Here is a 27,019-nt window from a genome sequence, read left to right on the forward strand (position 1 = left end):
GTTGAATCGGAGCTGCAGCTGCCGGTCTACACCACAGCCACAGTAAAGCTGGATCTGAGCCGCATCTGCGACCTCTGCCGCAGCTTGTGGCACCGCTGATCCCTAACCCCCTGCGTGAGGCCAGGGATCGAACGTGCATCCTGCGGACACTGTGTCTGGATCTTAACCCGCTGAGCCATAGCAGGAACTCGCTTGGATTCAGTCTTCTTTCATCTCCTGTGTCCTCAAAAAAGAGAACATGAAAGAGTTTATTCGGTAACTGCAAAGAGGCTGGAGCAAGGATGTTGGTGGCTCATGTGTGCTTCATAGAGAGGGAGACGGTGGGAGAGACGGGGTCCAGAGGTTCGGGGGGAGCCGCATGCTGCTCTGGGGCACATGAGGGAGGAGGAGGTGAGAGGAAAGGATGGGTGAGGGGAGGTGCCAGGATTCTGAGTTTGGGTGACCGAGAGCCTGGTGGTAAAATGAACTGGCATGGAATAGTCGTGCAGGGACAGACTGGGGTCTGGTGAGGGCCTTTGCCGGGGGCTCACTGAGTCCAGGGTCCCCTGGGACATCCTGCTGGACAGTGGCAAGGGGGTGTCCAGCTGGGAGCACGCAGGGTGTTGAGGCTGGGTGGGTGCCAACCCCCAGAAGCCAGGGTGCCATCTTGGAATAGGGTGCCGTCAGAAGGTCAGGGATGGATGCGAGGGGATGTTAGGACCCCAGTTCCCCTGGGGTTGGGGCGTCCTGGACGCCTGGGTGGCTTCCTTTCTGCCTGGATCATGGCACTTACTGCTCACGGTCCCCCGTGTTCTGACACATTTAGTTCAGTCCAGCGTGGGAGGAAGAGAGTAATCTGGGTCCCATCCAATCTTGAGCTTTTTTCTTCTTTTGGTCTTTTTAGGGCCACACCCATAGCATATGGAGGTTCCCAGGCTAGGGGTAGAATCGGAGCTGTAGCCGCCGGCCTACACCACAGCCACAGCCATAGCCATGCCAGATCTGAGCTGCATCTGCAACCCGCACCACAGCTCACAGCAATGCTGGATCCTTCACCCACTGAGCCAGGGATCGAACCTGTCTCCTCATGGATCCTGGTCAGATTCGTGTCCACTGCACCACAACGGGAACTCCCGAATCTTGCACTTAAGTTCTGTACCTCGTAGCACACAGTACGTGTTTGTAACTTTCTTTGGACTGAATGGGTGCTCTGAAACTAAGCTGGGATTGTGCGGGAGGGTGGGCAGAGGGCTGGGTGGGGGTCACCTTCCCGGGCCCCCTGCAGGTCACGTGGCAGAACAAGACCCGTTGACCTCGGTGGTGTGTCTCTCCCCTGATGCTCCGCGCGTGAGGGATGTGGGTTCTGAGCACAGACTGTGGGTGGGGAATTAGGGAAAACAGAGTGCAGAGGGTGAAGGGGCTCAGGGCAGCGTCGGGATTGGTGACATCCAGGGATGCCGAGGGCTCAGGCCAAGAAAGACCTGAGCGCGTGTGTCGGTGGCTCGGGGACCTAACACGTGGCGGGAGCTGAGTGGCGCGGAGGGCACGTCCGGCTCCAGCTTCCGGGCTCTGTGCTCCCCGCGTGCATTTTACGGGTTGAATTGCATCCCCTCTGAGACATGCTGAAGGCCTGACCCCCAGGGCCTTGTCTGGAGTCAGGGTCATTGCAGATGTGATCCGTCCTGGTGAGGTGGTGCTGCAGAGTGGGTGGTGACTGTGACCATGACGGTGCCTCCTGGGGGGCGGGGGGGGGGCACGTGCATAGGGAGAGGCTGCGGCTGGCAACCCGCCGGGAGGTGAACCAGCCAGAATCCCACCACTGACCCGCCGGTGCCCTCGTGGAAGTTGGGAAGAGGAGGGACGTGCCTCCCACTGCTTTCGGGGGGCCCAGCCCTGCTGACTCCCTGAATTCACACTCCCAGCCCTGGGGACAGAGGGTGGTCTCTGTCATGGGAGCCACCCTGCTTAGGGTTCGCTCTGGCAGCCCGGGAAGTGACAGTGGTGACAGGGACGTGGAGAACAAGCCCCCCCCCCAACCCCGAGTCTTGGGTACCAGGCTCCAGCTCAGAGAACAGGGTGGAGAGACGGATCGAGGAAAGATGCCGGCTCAGAGAGCTCTAGAACGGGGGTGGGTCCCGCAGCCTCCACAGGTGTTCTGACAGTACAGTGAGGGGCTTTTGTCGCCACGGCAGACCCATCGTCTCCATCCACAGGCTCGCTCTCCCCAGCCGTCTGGGCCTGTGACTTCCTGCCCGAGGGTTCCTGGACGGTCAGCTTCTTCCCTCGTGGGTTTTATCGAAGGGGCTCCGTGCATCTCAGTGGGACTGAGGCTTTCAGGTTGAGCGGGTGCAGTGTGCCAGCCACGCCTGGTTTCTGTCACTGCAGAGAGCCCTTCAGCATTCTTGGGATGTTTTTCTGAACACAGGGACACTCTGTTGGTTTTGAAATAACCGATTCCTTTGGCAAGGGCCCCCAGGGAAACTGGGAATTCTGGCCTCACTTTCTGGAGGAAAGAGTCTTTGACGGTTAGGCAACTGTTTGGAAAAGAAAGAGAAAACAGAAAGAACGGGGTCCAGGCCACTGGCGTCCCAAGACCCAGGCCCGGGGGTGGCCAGAGGCTGTGCCGGTGGGTGGCCTTTGTCCCTGGAGAACCAGGGCCTTCAGTCTGTAGCCTGGAGCTGCTGCCGTGGGAGGTGAGCTTGGCCCCAGCGCTGAGGTTTCGGGGTTCTTCCTGGGTTGGCTGAGCATCGAAGCGTTTGCGTTGCCCTCGGTTTGTTGCTTTGTTGTTCCAGAGAGTGACAGGTGCGTGGGGGCTGCGGGCCCTGTGTGTGTCCTGCCGTCCTGGCCGCCGTGGGCTCCGGGCAGCAGAGGGTCCACGGCTGGGGGAGGAGGCATCAGGCAGCCCTGGGCACGGGGTCCAGGGCACTTCCAGGAACAATGCGGTGGTTTCTCCTGGCGGAAAAGGAGATGGGGTGCCAGCAGGGACAACCATGGACAGGCTGGCTTCACCTCTGTAGATTTGACCATTTCATTTGTCCTCTTTTCACCCCCCCACCCCCCCAGGGCAGGCGGCCCTGTGAACAACCAGAATGACTGACTTGCTGAAAGTGTGTGGCAGCAGGGACCTGAGGTGACAGGAGCAAAGGGGACCCTCGGTGGTCCCCCCAGCCACCTCCGGATGCCTTTGAGGGCAAGAGGGGCGAGGGGAGTGCTTGGGGCCGACGGCTGGGGACGAGGTCTGGTCTGATGCAGGGTCTCTACCAAGGGCTGGTGTCTGACTCTCGTCCAGGCCCCAAAGGGCGCGCTGGTCCTTGGCTGCAGCGCAGAAGAAAAGCAAGTCCAAGAGAAGCGCAATTCAAGTGTCCGTTTCTGCGCGAGGCTCTAGGAGCGTGGCTACAGCTGTTGGAAAGCTGGATTGGGAAAGAAGTCATGATTGCAGGTCTCTGTAATTTACACTTTCGAATTATTATTAGTGTTTGGTCGCCTCTGCGGCATATGGAGTTCCCGGGCCAGGGATCAGATCCGAGCCACAGTCAAGACTTAAGCTGCAGCTGTGGCAATGCTGGATCCTTCACCCACTGTGCTGGGCTGGGGATTGAACGTGCATCCTCAGGCTCCCAAGATGCTGCCGATCCTGTTGTGCCACCGCGGGAACTCCAACACAGATTGTATTAAAGTAAGAGGCCCTGTGGCAGCTCTGGTGACAATGTGGGAAGATCCAGGAAGTGCTGCTCTGGGTTTCCACAGGCGGGCCTCCCAGGGGCCCTGTGGTTGACTGCCCCCTCCTGCCCCCCGCCACAGTCCTGCCCAGACACTGCCCTGTTGTAGGGGGCAGTGACCAGACGTCCAGCCCTGGGACCCACACCCTCCAGACAGAGGGGCCTGGCAGGCTCCCCGGCGCTGTGTCCTGCTTGTGTTGCTGCTTTACCTGCCATGGTTCGCTCCATGTGTCATGAAAACTTCTAGAATGTCTCTGAGACTCATTTCTTCTTGACTGGGGTGATTTTCTCTGCACGAGGCACACGGCTGGTGAGGAGGCCCGAGCCTGCTGCTCACTTTCTAGAGAAAGCCGTCTGCTGCAGGGCTTCTGCGGGGTCCCATTGCCTGACAGCCCAGGAGCCTTGGCCTGGATGTCTTTCCCCAGAGTGCCGGGGCTGCGGGCCTGCTCCGAGAAGTCACCTTGTGCCTCTGTGTGTCTGCGCGCCGCGGGTTCGCAGCAGCGTCCGGCTCGCCCTCCGCCACGGTGAGGTGTTTAAGGAGCAGGAGGTGGCCTCCCAGGCCCCGCCGCTCAGGCGGGCCTGCCGTCCAGGCTGCTCCCTCCTGGCCGTTTCACATGTGTTAACAACGTTCTCCTCTACCCAATAGTCTTGCCTTGGATTTGGAAAAAACAAATTCTTAAGACAGAGATGCTGTGGTCATGTGTCCTCAAAGGTTGAATGCTCTAATCATGGAAGCCATAAAGTAAATAAAAACTAAACAGTGAGCTGATCTCTAAATACTGAGATATGTATACACATATCTATAGATTCTTCCTCTTTTTTTTTTTTTTTTTTTTTTTTGCTTTTTAGGGCCACACCTGTGGCATATGGAGGTTCCCAGGCTCGGGGTCGAATTGGAGCTACAGCTGCCGGCCACAGCCACAGCCATGCCAGATCTGAGCTGCGTCTGTGACCTACACCACAGCTCACGACGACGCTGGATCCTTAACCCACTGAGCGAGGCCAGGGATTGAAACTTAGTCTTCATGGATACGGGTCGGGTTCGTAACCCGCTGAGCCACAACAGGAACTCGTAACTACTGACTTTGATAGGACATAAGTAAAGATCAAAGGACCATAAACAGAAAGATGACTTGTTCATATTGCAGTCGGAGGCCACTTTAGTCGTGGTCCATAGGCTCAAAGGGACGAGGAAGCCATTGACGGCGAGGCAGCGGCCACGTCCACAGTGAGGCTCTGGTGGAGAGGGGGCTGGGGGAGCCGTGTCTCCCGGCCCCTTGTCACCCCATATCCACGGGGGCTGTGGTTGGTCCTTGGGGTTGTGGGTCTCTAGACGTATAATAGTCCCAATGAGCTTGATCTGGTAGCACAGTAATATCTGCCTCCTGGATTGAGTGTGTACGTTGGTGCCAATACGGGTGGGTGGGGCAGGCATTGTCCCGTTGGCCACAGACCCCACTGCCCCTGCATGTCGGTCGGACCTGTATTGCCTGCCTGGTGCCCTGGGGTCGTTTATCTACACTGGTACCCAAAGCACGTTTTCAAAACCTGCCCCAACCAGAAGCCGATGAGAGGTGAGGCCGCCTGGGCGTTACAGGGTTGACCCTTGAGCAGCGCAGGCGTGAGAAGCATCCGCCTCCATGCGGTGGAAAATCGCTTACCTGCTGTCTCGGCCTCAAAAGGCAGGAGGCACCAAACTGAAACCTTTTGGATAGGATCAGGACTCAAACCCCAGCTCTCTTGATGTCACCCCCAGGGATCGCTAATCGAACCCAAACTTCCCACACCCAAGCTTACTTAAAGATGTGTAAGATGGGAACACAGGTGCGGTGGTTATTGGAGAAAATCCACATATAAGTGGACTCACGGTGCAAAAGGCGCGTCGTTCAGGGGTCACCTGTGTTTGTATTAGTCTCTCCTGTCTGACTGTGGCTTCCAGTCAGCAGTGCAGCACTCAGAATTGTGGGAGGAAGTAGAAGTCCTCAGGGAGAGACTCCGAGGGCCCAGGGCCAGGGTCACAGATCCGCTGGCTAAGTAGCTGGGAGGGCAGTGACATTGACCTTAGTGACTGCCGTGGGCCGGGTGGGCGGCTTGCGTATTTCACGTTCATTGAGTGAATGTCTGATGCATGAAGGATTCTGGTTCTACCTTTTTCCGTCTTACTGGAAACATTTTTGCTTTCCTGGGTCTCCCTTACTCCCGCGTGCTGCTGAGCTAACCCAGGCCCCGGAAGGCCCTGAGCAGCACTCTCCGTTTCACCGCTTCTTGTCTTTGTTCTGCTGAGAGTGCTGATCTCTGACGGGCTGAAGCGCGGGCTGGGAGGGTGGGCCCTGACGGATGCTTCCCTGTGCTCTGCTCTGTGGCCCTGGGCCGCCTTCTGGAAAGGCCGGATCGAGTTCGTCCACTGTTGTGAATGAAAATAATCAGTTGGTGAAAGCGCTGAATTAGAAACCTCTTGGTATATTTATTTCTGTGTCTCAAGAATTCTGATTTAAAGCAGACATGATTGCAACAGTAGGTCGTTCAGGAGCCTCGGATGAATCAATGTTTTCTTCCCTTCTCTCCAAGAAAATCTGTTTAAAGCAAAGGTCAAATCTGTGCTGGATTTAGAACCTCTTAGATGTGAGTCTGGAGAACAGAGCGGCTTCTCTTCTTCTTCTCTGTGTCCTTTCAGGCGCTGGGGACCCTGTGGCCTCCAGCAGCTCATCACTGCTCACGTAGTTCTCGTGTCCGTCCTTCCCTTTGTCTTCTGGAGGCCAGGGTGTCACCATGCGCATAGGTCCCAGGTGAACTTGAGCCCGGGTGCTTCTTGGGCGTGTTAATTTTAGGAATAACCCAAACCTTTCAATGTTGTCTCGAGGAGTTTATGAGGCTTTGAACCACGTCTGCCTAGGCAATGGCCATGCACCCCATTTAACGAATAGGCTCAAAAATTAAATCTCATGGACACCCGTGTTCCCCTCCCCTGAGGCCCGTGAAGCCTGGCCAGCTGCTGTTGAAGGGGACAGCCCCTCCCATGGCCTTGCTCTGTCACCAGACCTCCCCGAAAGTTCTGCTCCTGGAAAGTGTGCCTTCCTGGCACTTCCTCAGGCCAGACCTCACCATGCGGTGGCTGCTGGCACCGCTCTGGATTGTCACCTGCTCCCCAGGCCTGGCGCCCTCCCTAAGCCACCCTTTCACGGGGGAAGAGTCTGAGCCTATTCTGTGGACCAGGCTTGTTCTGCCCCCAGAGGCAGCAATGACAGTGTCAGCCAAGACGTCCCTGGTCCCCAGGAGCTTAGGGCTGGAGGGAGGGCGGGCAGTGGAGATGGACCTGCCATGTGTCCCGTGTGCCCCAAGGGAACCCAGGTCCCTGGGCCGAGGCCCGCATCCCTTTCCTTAGAGGAGTTGGAGGTTCAGCTTTCTGGAGGGATCCATTAGGAATGGGGGGCTTAGCAGAATCAGAGCACTGTATGTACAGTGGATAAACAACGGGGTCCTGCTGTGCAGCGCAGGAGACGCCACTGAGATACGCCCTCCTGGAGGAGAAGATGAAGAGCGGAGACATAACCGACCACTTTGCTCTACAGCGGAAACTGACGCGGCATTGTAAATCAGCTAGACCTTAACAACATTTTTGGCCTGATGCAGGCTTTCCGGCTGGGTCTAGTTGTTCCTCCACGAATGCTGACAGGTGACGAGGGGTGTCGGACGGCACCTCTCTTGCTGATCCGATTCGGGGCGGCCTGTGCTTTTCTCCACCCCTCATGGCCCCTGTGTCCAGCATTAAATTTTCCTCCTTTATGTCGCCTTAAAGGTGTGGTCATAGTGTGTATATAGTGTGTGAATAGTTGTTTGTTGTATATTTTATATGTCATATATATAATACCTAGGATCTGTGCATATATTTTTCTTAGTATAACTTTTCATCTCTATTCTCTTTCAGCGTTAAGCCTGGGACCCCCCCCCCCAAACTGGTATAGAAGAAGGAAGCTCTCAGAGTACCTTCTCATAGTAACATAAGTTACTAACCATATCCAACATGCCATCTCACCGCAAGTTTGAAATAGCAAAGCTGACGCTTGATTTTTCCCTATAAAAATGGTAGCCATCTGGAAAGCTCCTGTGTGGGTGGGTGGGTTTGTGTGGGTTTGCCGTTGTTAGAGGTGAACTCTCTGCAGAAACCTGTTTCCGAAGCTTGGGGAAATCTTCATCCCCCTGGGTACGTTTTTGGGGTTCGCATCCGGGACTGTGTATGTCCCTGCGAAGTTCCTAGTTTACTCTCAGGGCCTGACCCCTCATCGGCCAGATGGAGTAAGGAACTGGCACCGTGCCGTGTTACAAACAGCCCGTGACCGCCCGCAGAGAAGCCGGCGGAGCCCTGGTGGGAGTGTGTTTCTGCCTCCGTCCTGCCCCGTTGGAGAGTAAAGATGACAAGAGGGTCCAGCACAGGCCTGCGGGGCTGGGGAGGCGCCGGGAAGCTTCGAGGCCGACCAGCATCCCCGAGCCCGGCAGCCCTGGCCTGCCCGCCTCACCTTCAGTGGGGGCAGGGAGAGGGCTGTTGGAGGAACAGAACAGCACCTGCCCAGGAACCGGTGATACCGGCCCAGTCCCCGGGCAGTGGGGACAGGGAGGCACCGTGGCCGCGTCCAGCCGGTTCCTGAGTCTTGGGTGCAGCTGGCTCCATAGGAACGCAAGCCCGGCGCCCCAGATACTGCTGGTTTTCGAGAGAAACTTGGTATCAGAGTTCTCATTTGAAATTGCCTGGTTTTTAAATGTTGGTTTTAAAAAGCTTTTTTTAAAAAAAAAAAAAAAAGGGAGATGAATAACTTAACGTCATCCTGTCGATCGTGTTGCCTGGCCGCTCACATCGGCTGTCGGGACCTTTGTCCAGCTGAGCATCACCCGCTGTACTTCTGCCCACAAGGGGGTGTCTTCTTGCCCGAGGCCCTTTGTGTCCTGTGTCCGATGGCTTCCTGCTGCTGAACCCCTTGACCGTCCTCCTTGGCACACAGACCCATGAACGACCCTCGTACCTGCCCCCAGGGAGGCTGGATTTGGGGCTGAAGGCACGTTCCTGCCCACTTACCTGATGTGGGGGTGGCCCACCAAGCTGACACCTCTGGGGCTTCAAAAAAATTTTTTTTCATTTTAGGGCCACACCTGCAGCATATGGAGGTTCCCAGACTAGGGGTCCAATCAGAGCTGCCGCTGCCGGCCTACACCACAGCCACAGCAATGCCAGATCCGAGCCATGTCTGCAACCTGCACCACAGCTCACGGCAATGCCAGATCCTTAACCCACTGAGCGAGGCCAGGGATCAAACCTGCGTCCTCATGGATCCTAGTCGTGTTCATCACCCACTGAACCACATGGGAACCCCCAGGACTTCCAATTTTCAGTAGCAGCCTCTTGTCCCCAGGCGACTGGGGATGTGCCCAGGGGACCAGCACAAGCAGAACAGAGTGGTTCCGGCGGGTCGGGGCTCGGGGAGCCGTGAGCTTCCCTCAGCGCCTGGTGCAGGCAGGGTGATGTGTGTGTTTGCTTTGTTCACTTGGCAGCAGTAAGGAAACTGCCCATTGGGTTCCTCTTCGGGCAGGGCTGATGGCAGGATTCCTCTTCCTGGTTCTCGGGGCGGGACCGATGGGGAGGATAATGGACAAGCTGCGAATTCCAGGGGGACTTTGCGGGTGGCCCTGGGGCTTAGTGGCTGGGGCAGCTTTCCGGTGCTGGATTTGCTTGACCCACCTGCCTGAAACCGTACACGTGTCATATCTCGTCTCATCCTCTGACCATTCACTGAGCACCGAGCATCTTTTTCTTCAGTGCGTTTCTTGGTTTTGTGGGACCTTCCTCATCAGAAGCGCCTTGGCTGGCCCGTGTCCTTTTTCCGTCTTGCACACATGATCATTTAGGAGGTATTTTATATGTAGGGCCCTGTGTCGGCTCCCTGTGGGCTCTGAGAGGGAGTTTTAATGCTTCTGCCTGACCTGCCATTCCTCCCTACCCCCAGTGCATCCTAACTCACGCCTGTGGGTCTCTCACCTCCCCGGCCTCCAGTATCCGCCACCTGGACGCACACACGCAGCGACCTCTGGCTGTGGTGTATGTGGCTTCTTCTTTCCCTCTGGGCCCCTCAGCCCCGCGACGCGTATGCGCACAGTGGACCCTTGGTGGGTAAAGGTGACATCAAGGCATTTTTCCCTCGCTCTGTGTGTTGGTGTCGGCTTCTCTCTCCAGGTCCCCGAGTCCTGGCTGGTCTGTGTAGAGCATGGTGAGGAGAGTCCTGGGCGGCCCCCTTGCCTGCCCTGCTTGGTTCTGGGTTCTGCCTCTGGGCCAGGTGCACAGGTGTGCACAGGTGGCCCTCCCCGCCCCATCGTGAGTACGACAGCCCCCTGGGAAGCCGAAGTCTTCCTGCCCTTTTTACTTACTTATTTGGTTTGACTTATGTATCTATACAATGCCCATGGCATGGACCGTGCCCCTGCCTGTACCGACAGGGAATGATCGTTTAGAAAGTGCCCCACCGTGTTCCGTGCAGTTATCAGGTGTGCTCCTGACACCGTGGAGGCTTTGTGCATGGCTGGCCTCTCTGCCCACGGGACACTCTGTCCTCCCCAACAGCCACGGATTCGAGAAAGACTGAAGAGGTCCTGCTGGCAGGCTCTTTCCAGAACTGGGCCGGGTGGGCCGGCCGTGGCTGGGGACCTGTGGGTGGCAGCCAGTCCCAGCCTTTGCTCTTGCTTCTGTGGGTCCTGGATGGGCGCCCAGGGCCCCACTGTCCTTACAGGGCCACGTTCTTCACTGCCTGTTTGCACAGCCTGCTGCTGCCACACATGCCTTTGGCATTTTTTTACGATCTGTCTTCACCGTTTCTCTTTCAGAAAATTTTTTTAAATGTTTTTGTTATTTACACAAGTCAAAACACAGTCTGGACACGTAATAATTCCTTTAAGAGTCAAGAAGCCTTTAGACACAGTAAGTGCAGTGATTGTATTATCGAAATAGGAACGCTAAAAGCTTAAATCCCCAATGTCAAATATCTAATATCAAGTTCATTTTCTTACATGGCATCCATAAGGTTTATTTTAAATGTTGGTGTTAAGAAACCAGTCTTCTCGTACAACAGATAAGAGTTGAAGAATTGAGAGGACTTTGTGCTACTTCCAGCGTGCTTCCCGTGATGACAGAAGGGTGTCAGCATTTGCCACCTCGAAGCAAACAGAGATCTTTACTTCGCAGTTGCTATTTTGTCTTGCTGTGTGGGATTCCCAGCACACCGGAATCTTCCTTTGCCACAGTGTAGCTGACAAATTCAACCACAGAGTTTATCAAAAACACTCTCACAACTTCTGCTGTACCTTTTTAAAAAGCAGAGCGTAGGTGACTTACTGTGATGTGTTCATTTCAAGTGTGCTGCAAGGCGAACGGATGATATGTAGACATAAATGCAGTCTTTTTCGGATTCTTTCCCCATATAGGTTACTACAGAATATTGAGCGATTTCGCTTGTCCGTCCTTTTTAAACTTCCAGGCTCCATCCCCGTTGTGTTTGGTCTGGGCACTTCGTCATCCCTCCAAGAATCGAGGTGCCTTTAGAAATAGGAAACACAATGGCTGTCTTACAGGTGTGTGCAAAAGCGAAAATTACCGTCTTCAAAGGTCAGGAAATGAAGTCAGTGAGGTGGTTAGGGTCACAGGAAAAGTTATTCCTGGTTAGCGGGATGATTTTAAATAGGGTTCATTGTGTCTCCCCTTCCCCCAAATACACAGAGACTTCCCCAGATCCAGTCTGGACAGGTGTGTGATAAGCAACTGTTCCATGGAATTAAGGAGGGGCCATTCTATACACCGCGGAGTGACGGCTCACAGATGCTGTGTCACATTCTTCCTGCGGGAGGGTGGCACTCTGTGATCAGCTCTTAACGAAAAAGATTTGGCCACTCTCTCAAGTAGATTATATTCTCATTCTAAGAAAAATCGCACCAAGGATCCATAGTTGAGGTTCAAAGAGCAAAGGCTTTTTTAAGCCTATCAGTTATTTTTGAGAGACTTGTACACACAGAACCTACTTGTTTATTGGGATCACCCAGTGCAACCTAGTATATATAAGACGGATCAACAGCGAGGTCCTACTGTGCGGCACAGGGAGCTATAGTCAATGTCCTGTGATAAACCATCATGAAAAAGAATGCAAGAAAGAATATACGTATGTGCAACTCAGTCACTTTGCGGTACTGCAGAAATGAACACATTCTGAGTGGATTATACGTCAATAAAAGTTAAAAAAATTTTAAGGAATGTGTTTGGTGCATAAAAGGATTCCTGGTACTAAAATCAAAATCTAGTTTTTTAGAGGAAAAGAAACATATTACATTTGCTGTTCACTATTCTTTGAGTGGCGGAAAAAAGAACATATATTCAGTGAATTTTTTAACCTCTGTGATTCGAGCTCTGTCACGACTGTTAGTCCCATTGTCTTTCAGTACCTGGTGGTGATTGATAGTTCTTAAGCTTTCAAGTCTCTGAAGCCTAAGTGAATAAATAGCCTCTTTCTTATAAATGTTACTTGCTCAGGAGTTGCTGCTGGTTTTTTTTTTGTTTTTTTTTTTTTGTTTTTTTTTTTTTAAATCACAGGTCCCCACTTCCTGACTCTCTCTTCCAACACTGTTGGGGATACTTTGGCAGGAAAATGTGCATCTTTTAGAGATCAGAGATGTCAAAAGAAAAGAAGAAGCTGAAAAAATAGGGTATCCCAGCCCTGAGAAGAGATCCTTGGTGTTAGCCTGTATACAGGGTACTTACTACCCTACATAAAAAATCTCCCCGGTGTAACTGTATGAACCATCCCACTGCACTTTATTGTATGTTGTCAAAGTCCCAGCAAATAGAAATTCACTTAATTAATTGTTGGAAGATATTTGACTTCACTAGTCATCTGGGAAATGCAAATTAAAACAACTAACTCGAATACCCGATACCCATTCGAATGGCGGAAATTGACAAGGCAGCCGGGGCCGGTGTTGACAAGAATGAGAGGGAGCTGGAACACTCGGGGCTGGCGGGAAGGCAGAATGATGCAGCCACTTTGGAAAAGTCTCACCGTTTCCATAAAGTGAAACGTGCATGTACGCTGCCTCCATCTGTAGAGGTGGTACAGCAGGGTAATTCCGATTTAGGTACGGACCCAAGAACAATAAAAACACGTGTCCACACAAGGACTCAAACAGGGCTGTTTCTAGTAGGATTTTTCAGAACATCCTGAAAGTGGAATCAAGCCCTCCGTGTAGAAATAGGGGAGTGGACAAATCGTGGTACAGGTGCATGTGGGAACACTCCTCTGAAACGAAAAGGAGTGAGCTGTCGCTGAGAGCAAAAGCATCGGACAGATCTTGAAGGCTTAGGCTCAGTGAATAGGGCAGGCAGAAAAGGCAGGGCCCTGTGGTTCTCTTTATGTGGCATCCTGGAAGAGGCTACACTGTGGTAGCAGGAGCTGGTGAATGATGCCTGGAGGCTGGAGGGAGGGGACCTTTCGGGCCGATGGCAGTCTTCTGTGTACTGATGGTCCAAGAGGCTCTGTGAGCGCCCTGAAGAGAAGATGCTCGGGGCTGGCCTGTGCCCGCTGTGGTCACTCCCCACACAGAAATACCCTGGGGGGCTAGTGACGTCTCGCTGTTCACCTGGTTGTCTGTCTTGAAATCTCGTCGCGTCCTTTTGGCAAAATTCATTGAATCATGCGCTTCCAGTGGCCCAAGTTGACGTTAGTCATACGAAGTGGATGCACAGAAGCAAAAACAAACTGAAAGAAGTGCTCATTCTGTAAACTGGATTGGTTTCCTCTGAGAAGGTGTTGTATTGAAATGGAAACATTCCAGGGAGGGGGAGACGGCCAGTGTGGACACGAGCCTGATGGGGGGATGGGAGAAGGTGACCTCTGGAGGATGTTTGGGATGCTTGGTGATGCCTGTGAGGTGAGGTATCTCCACCCCCGCTCCCCCGATTTTTTGGGTTTTTTTTGGTCTTCTCTTTTCTAGGGCTGTACCCACAGCATATGGAGGTTCCCAGGCTAGGGGTCCAATCGGAGATGTAGCTGCCAGCCTACACCACAGCCACAGCAACGCAGGATCCTTAACCCACTGAACGAGGCCAGGGATCGAACCCACAACCTCATGGTTCCTAGTTGGATTCGTTAACCATTGAGCCACGATGGGAACTCCTGTTTGTTTATGTGTGTGTGTTTGCCCGTGCCTTATGGCACTCAAGAATTTCTGGGTCAAGATCGAACCCGTGCCACAGCCTTGACGACACCAGATCCTTTAACTGCTAGGCCACCAGGGAACTCCTCCTCTCAGCTCACTTGAAATTATTTGTATTATAGGAAGTCTTTGAAACCTGACACATTTAACAGACGCCCCTTGTCTTGAACCCGTGGTCTGCAGGATGAGCGCGACCCTGAGAGGCTCACTAACCCAAGGTCAACTCAGGAGAAGGCGGTTAGCGCTCAGACTTGAAGGCTGAGTGAGATTTGGTTGAGTTGCTGCTCCTGAAACTCGAGCCAGCCTGGCTTTCAACATCAGCATCTATGAGCCCATTGGAATTTGCAGAACATCAAAGCGGGACGTGGGGAGCCGAGGCAGCTGCTGCTACCAAGACGTCTCAGAAATGCCTTGTGACCCAGCCGAGCTTGGGAAGGGGGTGTCACCTGCCTCCACAGGGTTCAGCGCTGCTGGGATCTGTCGCATCTGAGGCAAGGATCCCACGATCTGCACTTGGGTAGAAACACATGCAGGTTCTAGACACATTTATCTTCCGTGGTTTGTTCATTACACCCAGAGCGATTAACAGTAGAAGCGTCTTTCGGACCCCATCTGCTCATGGGCTGAACAGGTGTGCTTCAGCTGTGCCCAGGGCCCACTGGACGAACCTCTGACCTGTGGATCAGCGGGGAGACAGCCGTTTCCGGAGATCACAGAGCAGCACTGCGTGTGAGGTTTATAGAATCTTACGTAAAAACCCGGAAAGGCAGGGGCAAGCGCTGACCTGACAGATAAGAAGCGTGGGGTTCACCGCACGACGCGTCGAGTCTGGAGAAAAGCGTCTGGCGAGGCTTGGGGACCAGTCTTTTCAGAGTTGCCGCTTGGAGCTTTAAGTCATGTGTGTCTTTAATTGTGAGGGAAACTAACAGTGGAGAACATGTCTGAAAAGCTGGAAATATATTTTTTAATATTCATGCCAAAAGGCAAGTTCTAATTAAGAATTTTGGAAAGTTCCGTATCTTTCAGGGAACAGAACCCCAGCTCCAACTCCCTGTGCCTTTTGGAACAGCCACGTCCATTGCAACGTTCCGTAATTGGTTTTTTATTAAAATGAGAGGCTGCCATATAAATTTTAGCAACGAGGCTAAATAGGCATTAACAGGCCGTGGGATCCAACCACAATTTGTAACATCGTTCCTTTGGGAAAATAGATTCTAAGTGCCCTAACTAACTTACAAATAGACTTTTGAATCATAGTCCATTTGAGAATAAGGAACTGTTTGTGATAGTAATACCTCCGATTGGCTTGCTCCAGAACGGCACAGAAGGGACCTATATTCTGCCACACATGTGTGGTGAGCTGAGCTAGTCTGGGTTTGATCAAAGATTATTGCTGAGTGGGCACTGAAAGCCTAGGAATAAAAACCGAAGCGGAGGCTGGGGACAAGTCAGGGGGGGACGGATGGTTCTGGAGGGTCTAGTTGTCATGGAGAAGTTTTCATCCCAGGGGCACAGGTGGGATGCCAAGCAGGTGCAGTGAAAGATGGAGGAGATGGTTCAGGTGAGGGGGGGTGGTTAGGCGTCCAGGACCTCGAAGGCACAAAGACCAGGATTCATGGGGCGGGAGAGTCCAGAACAGGTCACTTTAAAGGAAAACGGCGTGTAAGCTGTTCCGGGAAGGCTGGACAGCTCACCGGGGGTCACACCGATGCCTGCAGGAGCCAGAAATAATCTCTTCAAGATAGTACCGTGAAGGTTTGGCGTAGACACATGGATGTATTCGTGGAGTCAGCACATTTATTCCGCACCTGCTCCGGGCTCGCACGATCAGAGGCTGGCAAGAGGAGCGTCTGCCTTCATCGAATTTCCAGTTGAGTGTAATTCCAGCCAAATACAGCTCTGAGCCAGAGCAGGCCGGGGTATGATGTGGTGATGTCTGTGATCTGCCTGTAAGGAGGATATTAGGTTTTCATGATTTCATCTCTGTTTGCGTGGGTTGGTATTGGCCACCCGGATTGTATTAGACGACTTAGGGGGCAGGCAGCTTCGAGCAGAGTAGGAACTCCCGGAACCACGTCTGGTCTGGCTGATTGTGATAGGTTTGACTCAACTGCTTAATTGAACCCTTTGTATGTATGAGAAACCGTGTATTTGTTTATGTGCCGAGCAAATGCCGAGGCTGAGAAATGCCCAGGGTTGGAGAAACCGCCCAGGCCATGGAATATAAATCTGGGATTTCTTTGACTGGCGTTGTGTGCTTTAGGGACGGCAGGTGCCGCGTGGCCGCCGTGTTCCCACAGGGTGCCGTTCAGCACAGTCGATGGGTCATTTCTCCCATGGGCAGCACCTTGCCCTGCTCACCACCTCTCTGTGTATTCAAGGCCAGGTCTGCCGTGTTGCATGTTCTGCCACTGCAGTTACCACAGGGCGTAGAAGGCTCGTTCCAGACAGTAAACATGATAGGTGGTGGCATATGCGGGAACTGTGGGTCCCCATGGTGCTGTGGCTGCAGACACGCCATTTGTCTCCGTGCCCGCTATGCCTAGAAGAACGCGCCATCACCAGTGAGCTCGTCGGCTCAGGCTGCTGTAGCAAAAGAGCCATCGACTGTGTGGCGTAAACCACAGGAATGTACTCCTGGTCAGGAAGCCTAGAAGCCCAGGATGGAGATGCTGGCCGATCCAGGGTCTAATGACGGCACTCTTGCTGGTTTGTTCCTGCTGTGTCCTCGTGTGGCCAGAGGGCAGATTAGGGTTGAGGGGGGAGGGAAGAAGGGAGAAAAAGCTCTCCAGTCTCTTCCTGTACCTCCTACAACGGCACTCATCTTGTCGCAAGGGCTCCACCCTTGTGACCTAATGACCCCCAGAGGCCCCATCTCCGGAGTCCTTGGGGATTGGGGTTTTGACATGTGACGTTGGAGGGACATGAGCATTCAGTCCGTAGCACCTTTTTTGGTCCACCTTGAAATTGTTTCAGCTTAGTATCACCCACGTTCCCAGGCCCCGCGGGCTGTATGCCGTGGGAAAGGCTTGCAGGAAGCACAGCCACGCGAGCTACCCTGTCCCCCCAGGAGCTGTTAGAGCTCCAGCTCCCTTTCAGGTCCTCCTTACATGTTTGTTGAGGGGGAGGCGAGGTGGAGATTGCATGTGTCTTGATGTAAGAGATTTGTCCACGGGTCCCGGCCTGGGTTCTCATCTGGTCTAAGACTCCCTGTCTTGACCAGGGAGGTTCTTTTGCTGCTCAGATTTGCACAGCCAATAATGAAGATTTGTCCGATGGCCAAAGAATGGAGAAGAGGGAGCTTCGTTGGCACATCAACTTCTCAACCCAGTTGGGGCGGGGACACCGTCTTTATCGGTGGTTGGGAGTAAAAGGGAGGGATTTGGGAAGAGTGGGAGGAATGTTTGTGACTTATCTGGGCGCAGGGCTGAGCTTGTCACCAGAACCGATGCAGCTGCCCTTTCTAGTCCTTGTGTGGGCTCGGCTGGCTGTTGTCATGGCAGTTGTCAGCTGTCAGGGTGCCGGTGGGCGTGTCATTTAGTATGCTGATGTCTTACAGCGAGCAAATAAGAGGCTCCAAGGCTAGTGAAACCTATTCCACCATTTCGACTTAAAAAAAAAAAAAAAAAGTGCAACCTAAAAGTTGAGAAATATTTTATTTGGTGGACTTTCTGAGGACTTGAGCCCAGGAAGCAGCTCCTCAGACGGCTCTGAGAGGCTGCTCCAAAGAGGTTGGGGGGAGCCAGGACATATAGGAGTTTCTGCAAGAAAAACCAGGTGGTTGGAACATCAAAAGATCACCATTCATTAAAGAACACCAGACACCACAAGTGAATGACTTGAGCAGTTTTCTGTGTATGAGAAGAGGCAAAGAGTCTGGGCTCCTTGAAATCATCCCTTGGCTGTGCACCTCAGCGCTCTAAGGCCGGTGTCCTGCTTGTGTGCATCCTGAGTCCCCTCAGGGTACACAGGTGGCGGGGTGGCTGCCCTGACTGATGGCTTGATGGCCACCACATGCTTTATTTACTGATAAGCAGACGACATTTTGGGGCCACACCATCTTGGGCCTAGTTGGCTCTAACCAGTTCTTGTTTTTCTCTCTGCAGCTTCCTCCTGAAATTTAGATATGAACAGTTGGTTTCCGCTCGAGGGAGGGGCGGGATGGGATTCTGCGGCAACAGCCTCGGTGACGTCAGGAACCTAGTTTTCTCGGCAAGCTGCTGCCCTTCGTTGTCCCTGTGCTCAGGTTTCTTCCGGTGGCACCCCTCCGCCACCATGCCTGAGCCCCTCACACCCATCCATGGTCAGCTGCCAGTAGTTGGGAAGCAGGGCCATCCATGTCCCGTCCGTCACACGCATGCTCCGGAAAGAAGCCCAAGTGGGGAAGGCCCCCTTCCTAGGATGATGTCCGTGCGTCTCCACTTGGGTTTTGCCACCTTAAAGGAAAGCCACGGGCAAGGTCTGCACATCTCAGAATGTGCAGGGTTAGTGCCTTCAGCCTTCGCCTCCATCAGTCCAGGGGGGGCCAGTGGAGTGAAGGACTCTGGGCTAGACTGTGTCACCACCACGGCCCCCGCTCGCTGTCTCTGGACCAAATCTGCAAACCCTGCCTCATCACTTTGCTGAGAGGTTTCCCAGGAGGGTTTTCTGTCCACTGTGCGTGGACACTGCCAGGCACACCCTCTGGAGCTGGCCAGACCCGGCTGTGTTCCCTGGTGACAGCGCCCCTGGTGACACTGGGGCTTCCTAGGTGGGTGGGATTTTCTTCTCTACCCAGATTCTAAGGAGCTGTTTACACAGGTAAAGTAAACAGATGTTTTGTTTGAGATTCAGGATTACGCAACTTGTCCTGGTGACCAAGAGTAAGAAGTATGAAGTGTCTTTTATTTTGACTTTTATTCAAAGGCAATTTACCTTTTGTGCTTAGACTGTTAGTCTGGCAGCTCTTCTGTTGTTACATGGACAAAGGAGGCGTTGTCGCTGATGGCACTTGTTCAGGGCCTGAAGTGGCAAGGATGTGTGTTTTCCGGGTTGTAGGAAGCACTTAAAGAATAAATAGCAGTGAGACGAGGAATGCATTTTACTGGTTGCTCATTATGTGCCAAGCATGTTACACTGAGTAGCTCATTCTTCATAACAAAACTGCTGTATGAAGGAGCTCCTGCTGAGGTGCAATGGGATTGGCAGTGTCTTGGGAGCAGTGGGACCCAGGTTCGATCCCTGGCCCAGGGTAGTGGGTGAAGGATCCGGCATTGCCACAGGTGTGGCCTCGGTGGTGACTGAGGCTCAGATCTGATCCCTGGCCTGGGAACTCCATATGCCTCAGGTGGCCAAAAAACCAACCAACTAACCAACCAACCAAACAAAAACACCAACCAAAAAACCCCTGGTGTTTAAAGAGGTTTTGTATCTTGCCCAAGGTCACAGAGGTAATTGGTGGAGAGTTGACCCCCAGGCCACCTGACCACAGAGGCACTGCCTGAGATGCATCTTTCTGGTAATTGTCAGAGTCTCTTGTTGAGAAGGAAAAATGAGCATTAAGACAGTCGAACCTGCTTCTCACTGTGTAGTGGTAGCTGATCTTCCATTTAACCGGGTTAGAAGGATTCCTGTTCATACCACATGTTTCTGAGCTGTAATTTACGTTACCATGTGATAAATGAGATGTAAATGGAACTTAACAGGTGGTGGACAGCTGTCCACACGAAATAACTTCCGCTGACTTTTGTGCTTCCCCGAATAACTTAAAGCAGGTTTTTTTTAAATTTTATTCTTATGAGCCAAAAATTGCATTTGTATATTTGAAAAGGAAAACCTTTTTTTCATAATCACACATTGCCTGAGATCGAAACATCTTTTTTTTTTTAATCTTAAAAATGGTTGTGTGCTTTAATTCCATCTGATCATAGACATCATACCAAGGTACTTATTTAGGCTGGTCGTCATTCTCTCAAAGACGCTTAAGCTCTTCAAGATCCTTAATTTTTAATAACTTGAAAACTTCATCAGCTCGTTTCTTACCCTGACGGTGCAGGGAGAGAAATGGTTTAATTTGAAGGTCTCAGCAGAGAATAGAAATCAATCTTTTGTGTTGTTTATATAATCCTCCGAAACGTGGATGCTTTAAAGATGCCCTTGTGTAAACTGAGAAGTGCTTGGCGTTTAAGCTCCAGCAACGCTCTCTTTTCCCCCAAAACCACAGTGATTGTGGTGGAGTTTTCAGTTTTAGGGACAGCAAGAAAAGTATGTATGTGGTATAAAAGAGGGGCGATAGCAAAAGTCCCCTGAACCTGAGCAATTAAAGTTCTAGTGGAGAAGAATTTAGACCCTCTGGGCTCCCCGTAGCCGGCAGCCAGCTTGGGTTATTGTAAATATCGGATGTAAATATCGCTGTGCGGGTGTCTTCAGCCGTCGCGGGGACCTAGCGGGCAGCCCAGGCGAGTGTGAATGTGTAACCACGCCAAGCTGCGCTCTCTGCGTTTTACATTCGAGGGGGCGTCTTTTCATTTTAAGGAACTTACTTTTGATTTCTGGGTCTTTCCCCCACCTTTCAAACACCTGCGGGCTTTGGTCTGTGGCCGTGTGACAGCTCGCCCCTGCTCTTGTTGCAGGCCACCAGGGCAGCCATCACCCAGCACTGCGCCGACCTGGGGAGTCTGCTGGGCAAGGAGAACGACGCGGCGCTCATCATCGACGGCCACACCCTGAAGTACGCGCTGTCCTTCGAGGTCCGGAGGAGCTTCCTGGACTTGGCCCTCTCGTGCAAGGCGGTCATATGCTGCAGGTAGGCACGCGGAGGCTGCCACCGTGCGCATCCTGATGCATCTGCATCCTGGGGTGGTGCAAAGAAGCAGCGCCTGGGGGGATCTCGGGGGAAAGTCTCGGGGGGAAAAAGGGAAAACACACATACAGCCTCAGCTGCCTTGCAGAAGGCTGTGAGGGGTTTCTGCGTTGTTGCTTTGTGAATTGTCTTCTGAGACCCTATAGGTGGTCAGGGCCAGGGCCTCTGATTATATTCACGCTGGGGGAGCATGGGGAAAATTTGGCCTGAAGTCGATGTGGATGTTAGATGGGCCCCAGAGCCTTGGTTTCAGGGCTGATGCGCTCAGCTTCCAAGTTTTGTGGGGCTGTTTGATGGCTCTTTGCTGATGGATAGTGGCTATTTCTTTTCAGTCCACGAGGAGCTTTGGTTGAGGCCATGCTGTGCCAAGTTTTAAGATCTAACCAAATGCTGTTGTTGGCTTTTCTCGAAATTGGAAAAAGTTTTTGCGGCATCTCATTGAGTCCTGACTCTACAAAGTCCAGTTTTGATAGAGATTTGAAAGTCCGACAAATTATAGGCAGACCTCGGAGATACTGTGGGTGTGGTTCCAGGCCACTGTGATAAAACACTGTTGCAGTAACGTGATTCCTGTGAATTTTCTGGCTTCTCACTGCATGTGTAAGTTATGTTTGCGTGAAACTACAGCCTGGCAAATGCGTGGCTGCATTATGTCTCAAAAAACAATGTACGGACCTTTCAGAAGTACTTGATTGCTTTAAAAAAAAATTGCTGACCATCATCTGAGCCTTCAGAGAGTTGTGGTCTTTTTGCTGGTCAAAGGTTTGAAATATTTCAGGAATTACCAGAATGCGACCCAGAATCACAGAGACTCAAAATGAGCAGATGCTGTTAGAAAAATGGCCCCAACAGCCATGCTGCACACAGGGCCGCCCCACGCCTTCCCTCTGCAAAAACCCACTGTCTGGGAAGTGCAGGAAAGCTGAGAACAATCAAACAAGGTCTGCTCCTGTGGAGAAAATGAAGATGAGTTTTGCAGTAAACTTCTTGAAAGGTGAGAGGGGAGTTTCCCATTTCCGAAGGCACTGTTCTCAGGCCACACCTGCTCTGTGGCTCAGGCCTCCTTCTGTGCAGCCGGATTAATCCTTTCATTTGTGCTCTCATACTTTACCGTTATCTCCTTTTGATCCATTGTTTGCTCTGATGCTTCCTCAGACGTCAATTCCCAGAATGGTCTTAACTTTCTCGCTGCCCAAGTTCTCCAGGAATACCTGCTGTGGGTTCTAGGATGGCCCGGTTAGCGTACCTGGTGTCACGCTGACAAGTGTTTCTGCCTCATGAGAAGGCCGTGGATGCTATCTGCCACACCCACTGCCCAGACCTCAGGGCACTGCACCTTGGATGCCTGGCAAGGCTGAGGCAAAGCCCACCTGTTCTGCCAGCGGGAACATTCTCTCTCCCTGGGTCTCCCCAACCTTGCCCCGCCGCCCCGACCCTGGCTCCTGTGCAAAACCAAAGACTCTGTTCTTGTTTCCCCATGAGTCCACCTCCCCCAGAACTCTGACCACCTGCCTTTGTGTGGTGAAGCTCCCTGTTGCGCTTTCCTGCTGTCCTGGTCCCCTTTCTTGGTTTGGCACCTGCCACCAAAGGCTGTGGAGCCTATGAGGCGGGATGGGATGTTGCTTCTGTGTCTGCAGTCGTAGGATGTTCAAGGACCTTGGGGCTTAGGAACAGACTCAGATGGGCTTTGAGACGATGCTTTGCCTTGAAGTCAGCAGCCCCGGTGCAACTGTGAGGGACCTGGGACAGTGAGGGGTGACCAGGGCATCCGGAGGTGAAAATCCATGCTCCCTGGTTTCACAGTGGTCTCCCCTTTTAAAATAACTTTATTGAGGAGTTCCTGTCGTGGCGCAGTGGTTAACGAATCCGACTAGGAACCATGAGGTTGCGGGTTCGGTCCCTGCCCTTGCTCAGTGGGTTAACGATCTGGCGTTGCCGTGAGCTGTGGTTCCTGCGTTGCTCGGATCCTGCGTTGCTGTGGCTCTGGCGTAGGCCGGTGGCTACAGTTCCAATTCGACCCCTAGCCTGGGAACCTCCATATGCCAAGGGAGCGGACCTAGAAAAGGAAAAAAGACAAAAAAAAAATATATATAACTTTATTGAGCTAAAAGTCCCATTCCATAGAGTTCTCCCTCTTAAAGCATGTAATAGCACAGTGGCTTTTAGTACTGCTCAGAGTTTCGTAACCATTACCACAACCAATTTCAGAACATTTTAATTGCCACCCCCCTCCCCCCGCCGAGAGAAACCCTTTTATCCAAAATCAGTCAGTCCCCACCTCCTTCCGCCTTCCAGCCCCCTCACCACTAAACAGCCACTCATCTGCTGTCTCGTCTCCACAGGACGTTTTATATGAACGCAATCACGTAAGTTGCGGTCATTTTCCCGGCTGGCGTCCTTCACGGAGTGCAGCGTTTTCCGGGTTCATCTGAGCTGTCTCTGGCCGGTATCCGCGCGTCCTTCCGTGTCGTGGCTGAGCACTGTCCCCTGTAGGGTCGGCCACGTGCTGTTTTGTCCTGTGGATAAACATTTGGATGGTTGGTGTGTTTTGACTGTTGGGAGTGTTGTTGCTGTGGGGATTCAGGTACAAGTTTTGTGTGGATCTCTGTGCGCGTTTCTCTTGGGTTCAGGCCCAGGAGCAGAAGAGCTGGGTCGGGAGGTCAGCTCTGTGTTTCACCTTTCGAGGAGGAGCCGTCAGACTGGCCTCCAAAGCGGCTTCACCCTTTTATGTTCCCACGAGCAGCACGTGAGTCCAGTTCCTCCACATGCTTGCCAAGACTTGTCATTGTCATCTCTCTTCTGATTGGTTAGCTGAGTGGGGACAAGGGGATGCCTTGTCGTGGATTTGACATGCATTTCCAGGTGGTTAATGATACTGCGCCTCTTCTCCTGTGCTTAATGGCCATTTCTCTCTCTCTCTCTCTCTCTCTCTCTTTTTTTTTTAGTGCTGCACCCAGGCATATGGAAGTTCCCAGGCTAGGGGTCGAATCGGATCTGTAGCCTCTAGCCTACACCACAGCCACGCCAGATCCGACCCGCGTCTGCGACCTACACCACAGCTCACGGCAACGCCGGATCCTTAACCCACTGAGCGAGGCCAGGGACGGAACCTGCTGCGTCCTCCTGGTTCCTAGTCAGATTCGTTTCCACTGAGCCATGATGGGAACTCTGCCTTTTCTGTCTCCTGTTGGAGACAGAAATGTCGGTGCAAGTCCTTTGCACATTTTTAATTGGATGATTTGTCTTTTGATGACTGAGTTGCAAGATTTCTGTGCATATTCTGGATACCAAGCATTTTATCAGATATGTGATTTACAAATGTGTCTCCCCATTCGCCAGGCTGTCTTTTCACTTTCTTCATGGGATTGTCTGCAGCACCAAAGATGTTCATTTTGATGAAGTCTGGTTTACGTGGGTTTCCTTTCGCCCTGTGTGTTTTGGTGTCCTATCGAACAAGCCTCCTTCTCTAAGCAGCTGACCCTGGATTCCACTGGTGCAGTTGAGATGAGACAGGCAGATGGCAGAAAGGGTGGTGAGACTGGTGGGGAAATCCTCTCACAGTTTCCCGTTTGTGTCTGTGCGGTAAGGCGGCCAAAGGGGCGCCGTCCGATGTCTGCGAAGTGTCAGCACTCGAGGCAGTTGCTGTCTCACCCAGGGCTCCAGGTCACAGTGAGAAAGTCACCGTGCCTGGCACCTGCCATGATGGTCAAGGAGCCGTCACCCACCTTGGCGGTGAGCAGACACACCAGCTCCAGAAACAAGAAACAACATGGGAAAGTGGGTAAACTGAAAATCAAAGCACATGCGCTCCAGCCTCATGGTTTCTCGAAGGGAAATCAAAACAATTCCATTTGGGATCTCGAGGCAGAGCTGGGCACGGCTTCCAGCTCTACGGGAACATGCGCTCCGCCTGCCAGGTGCTGGATGCCAAAGAAACACACCTGCTCCCCTCCTGATTTCGGACTCTCAAAGTGCTTTGTGCCTCGGATCAAGCTGTGCCCTTAACGGCTTCACGGGAAGGAGTTCCAACTGGAACTGGCGCAGCAAGAGGAAATTTCAAATTAAATACTGTTACTGTCTACAAAATACAAGCACTAATTGAAAAACGGAATCTAGGATAGTGCACCATTTTACCTCTAGGAGACGTTTCTTGGCTGGTCTCACACTTAAGATTTAAAAAAAATGTATATTTATGTGTGTGTACACACACACTTTTTTTTTTTTTTTAATAAAAAAGCTCTCACAGATCCTGCTGTATAGCACAGGGAACTATATCTAGTCATAATAATGATGTGAGAAAAGAATGTATATATATATATCTGTGACTGGGTCCCCTTGCCCCGCAGTAGAAACTGACAGAATACTGTAAACCAACTATAGTGGAAAAAATAAAAATCGTTAAAAAGCACTCACATCTTTCAGATATGCTTTCTGTTCATTGAGAATTTCAACTTTTTTTTTTTATTACTCAATGAACTTTATTACATTTATCGTCGTACAACAATCATCACAACCAAATTTTACAGCATGTCCATCCCACACCCCAGTGCATCCGCCCACCCCCACCCTGTCTCCTTTGGACACCGTAAGTTTTTCAGAGTCTGTGAGTCAGTATCTGTGCTGCAAAGGAGTTCGTTGTGTCCTTTTTTTAAGGCACATGTCATATGTGACTTCAGACATAAGTTGACCTTCCTTCTAATTCTCACTTGTCCTCTTGAAGATGTAATAGTTGTAAAAGTTACTCTTTTCTCATCTTTTTTCTTTTTTACTTTTTTAAAGAAAATTAAAGTATAGTTGATTTACAGCGTTGTGCCAGTTTCTCCTGTACAGCAGAGTGACCCAGGCACACAGATGTATGCGTTCTCTTTCTTACATTAGTTCTCTCTTCTCTAATAACAGAGGAAAATAGCCTTTGTCCAGGAACTAATTTTGCAGTGAAATCATGATGCCTTGTCCCCGTCAGTATCGTCTCAGAGCCTGGAGACTGTTGGGTAAGAAGGGTAAATGCTTTCCAACTGAAACAAGAATTCAGGCAGCAGAAAGAGCAAAAACATAGGAATTTGTTGAAGTGTTTGCCGAGGGGGAATCGCATCCTTGTGTTAATTACACCTCGCTAGACCCCAGTATCTCCAGGCGGTTAAAGTCATGGAAGAGGCATCATCTGGTCGCCAGGCACCGCCGCCTCGCCCCGAGGTGGGCTGTTGTGTCAGGCAGGGACACTGGCGCGTTCTTTGTCGCGGTGTAAACTGCTCAGTCCAGTAAGATTGTTATCTCAGCCTTGGAATTTGCACGGCACATTCCTGGGCGTCACAGGAGAAGGGAGACCAGACCGGCCTTTGCCTTGAGCGTGAAGAATGCGTGTTTGCTTGTGGCCCTCGCCCCTCCTCTCCCCCTTGGAGTCAGGCCTCAGGGTAGCTGGCCAACCTGATGTGGAGGCCCCCCCCATTCTCCTCCGTTTCCGTGACAACCTTTGGTCTCCCCCGTGGGCTCTGAGATGCTCCCTGTCCGGGTCGTGTCCTTGGCTCCGCTGTGTTCCGACCCCATGTCTTTTCCCTGCCGCATCCCGGTTCTCATGGCTCGTCCACCTTCTCCATCAGTAAGTAGAGTTCCTTCTCTGTGGAATCATCTGGAGAACTTGAAACACGTTCCCTCACAAAGTTAAGCAGAGGATGACCACGTGACCTGGCCCGTCCACTCCCGGGTGGACACTCCAAAGGCTTTAGAACAGGTAACCCAGCAATTACTCTGAGGTCCATGCTCATAGCAGCACTAGTCACAGTGGCCAGAAGGTGGACACTGCCCAAGGCTCCATCGGTGGATGAAGGGACAAAACAAAGTGTGGTCTGGCCGCCTAGTGGACTGTTTCTCAGCCACAAAGAGGAAGGAAGGGAGTTCCTGTGGCGGCTCAGTGGTAACAAACCTGACTAGTATGCATGAGGACACGGGTTCGATCCCTGGCCTCGCTCAGTGGGTTGAGGATCCTGCATTGCCATGAGCCGTGGTGTAGGTCGCAGACAAGGTTCAGATCTGGCATTGCTGTGGCTGTGGTGTAGGCCTGTCGTGGCAGCTCTCATTTCAGCCCTAGGCCGGGAACTTTCATATGCCACAGGTGTGGCCCTAAAAGGTCAAAAAAAAAAAAGAGAATGAAAAACTGATGCGGACTGCAATATGGACGGATCTCAAAACATAGCTCGTGAGAAGGCAGTCACAAAAGACCATGTATTAATCTGATTTCATTCATGTG

General features: G+C 52.1%; 1 protein-coding gene across 18 annotated transcripts in view; it reads left to right on the forward strand.

Annotated features, from left to right (window-relative positions):
• LOC100523747 (phospholipid-transporting ATPase IB) overlaps positions 1-27,019 on the forward strand; it is a 516,337-nt gene that overhangs the window by 214,911 nt on the left and 274,407 nt on the right. For all 18 annotated transcript variants that reach the window (XR_014818973.1, XR_014818971.1, XR_014818972.1 and 15 more), the window contains one exon: positions 20,546-20,718. Coding sequence is in view for 15 of the 18 variants with exons in the window: in XM_021065485.2 (XP_020921144.1) it covers positions 20,546-20,718 (173 nt within the window). In the remaining 3 variants the exon portion in view is untranslated. The remainder of the gene's footprint in view (positions 1-20,545; positions 20,719-27,019) is intronic.

This window comes from Sus scrofa, chromosome 11 (genome assembly GCF_054392235.1).
Source record: "Sus scrofa isolate SSC_HxYL_T2T_F1_AM1 chromosome 11, Sscrofa_HxYL_maternal_Yorkshire_Landrace_v2.0, whole genome shotgun sequence".
Taxonomy (NCBI): Eukaryota; Metazoa; Chordata; class Mammalia; order Artiodactyla; family Suidae; genus Sus; species Sus scrofa.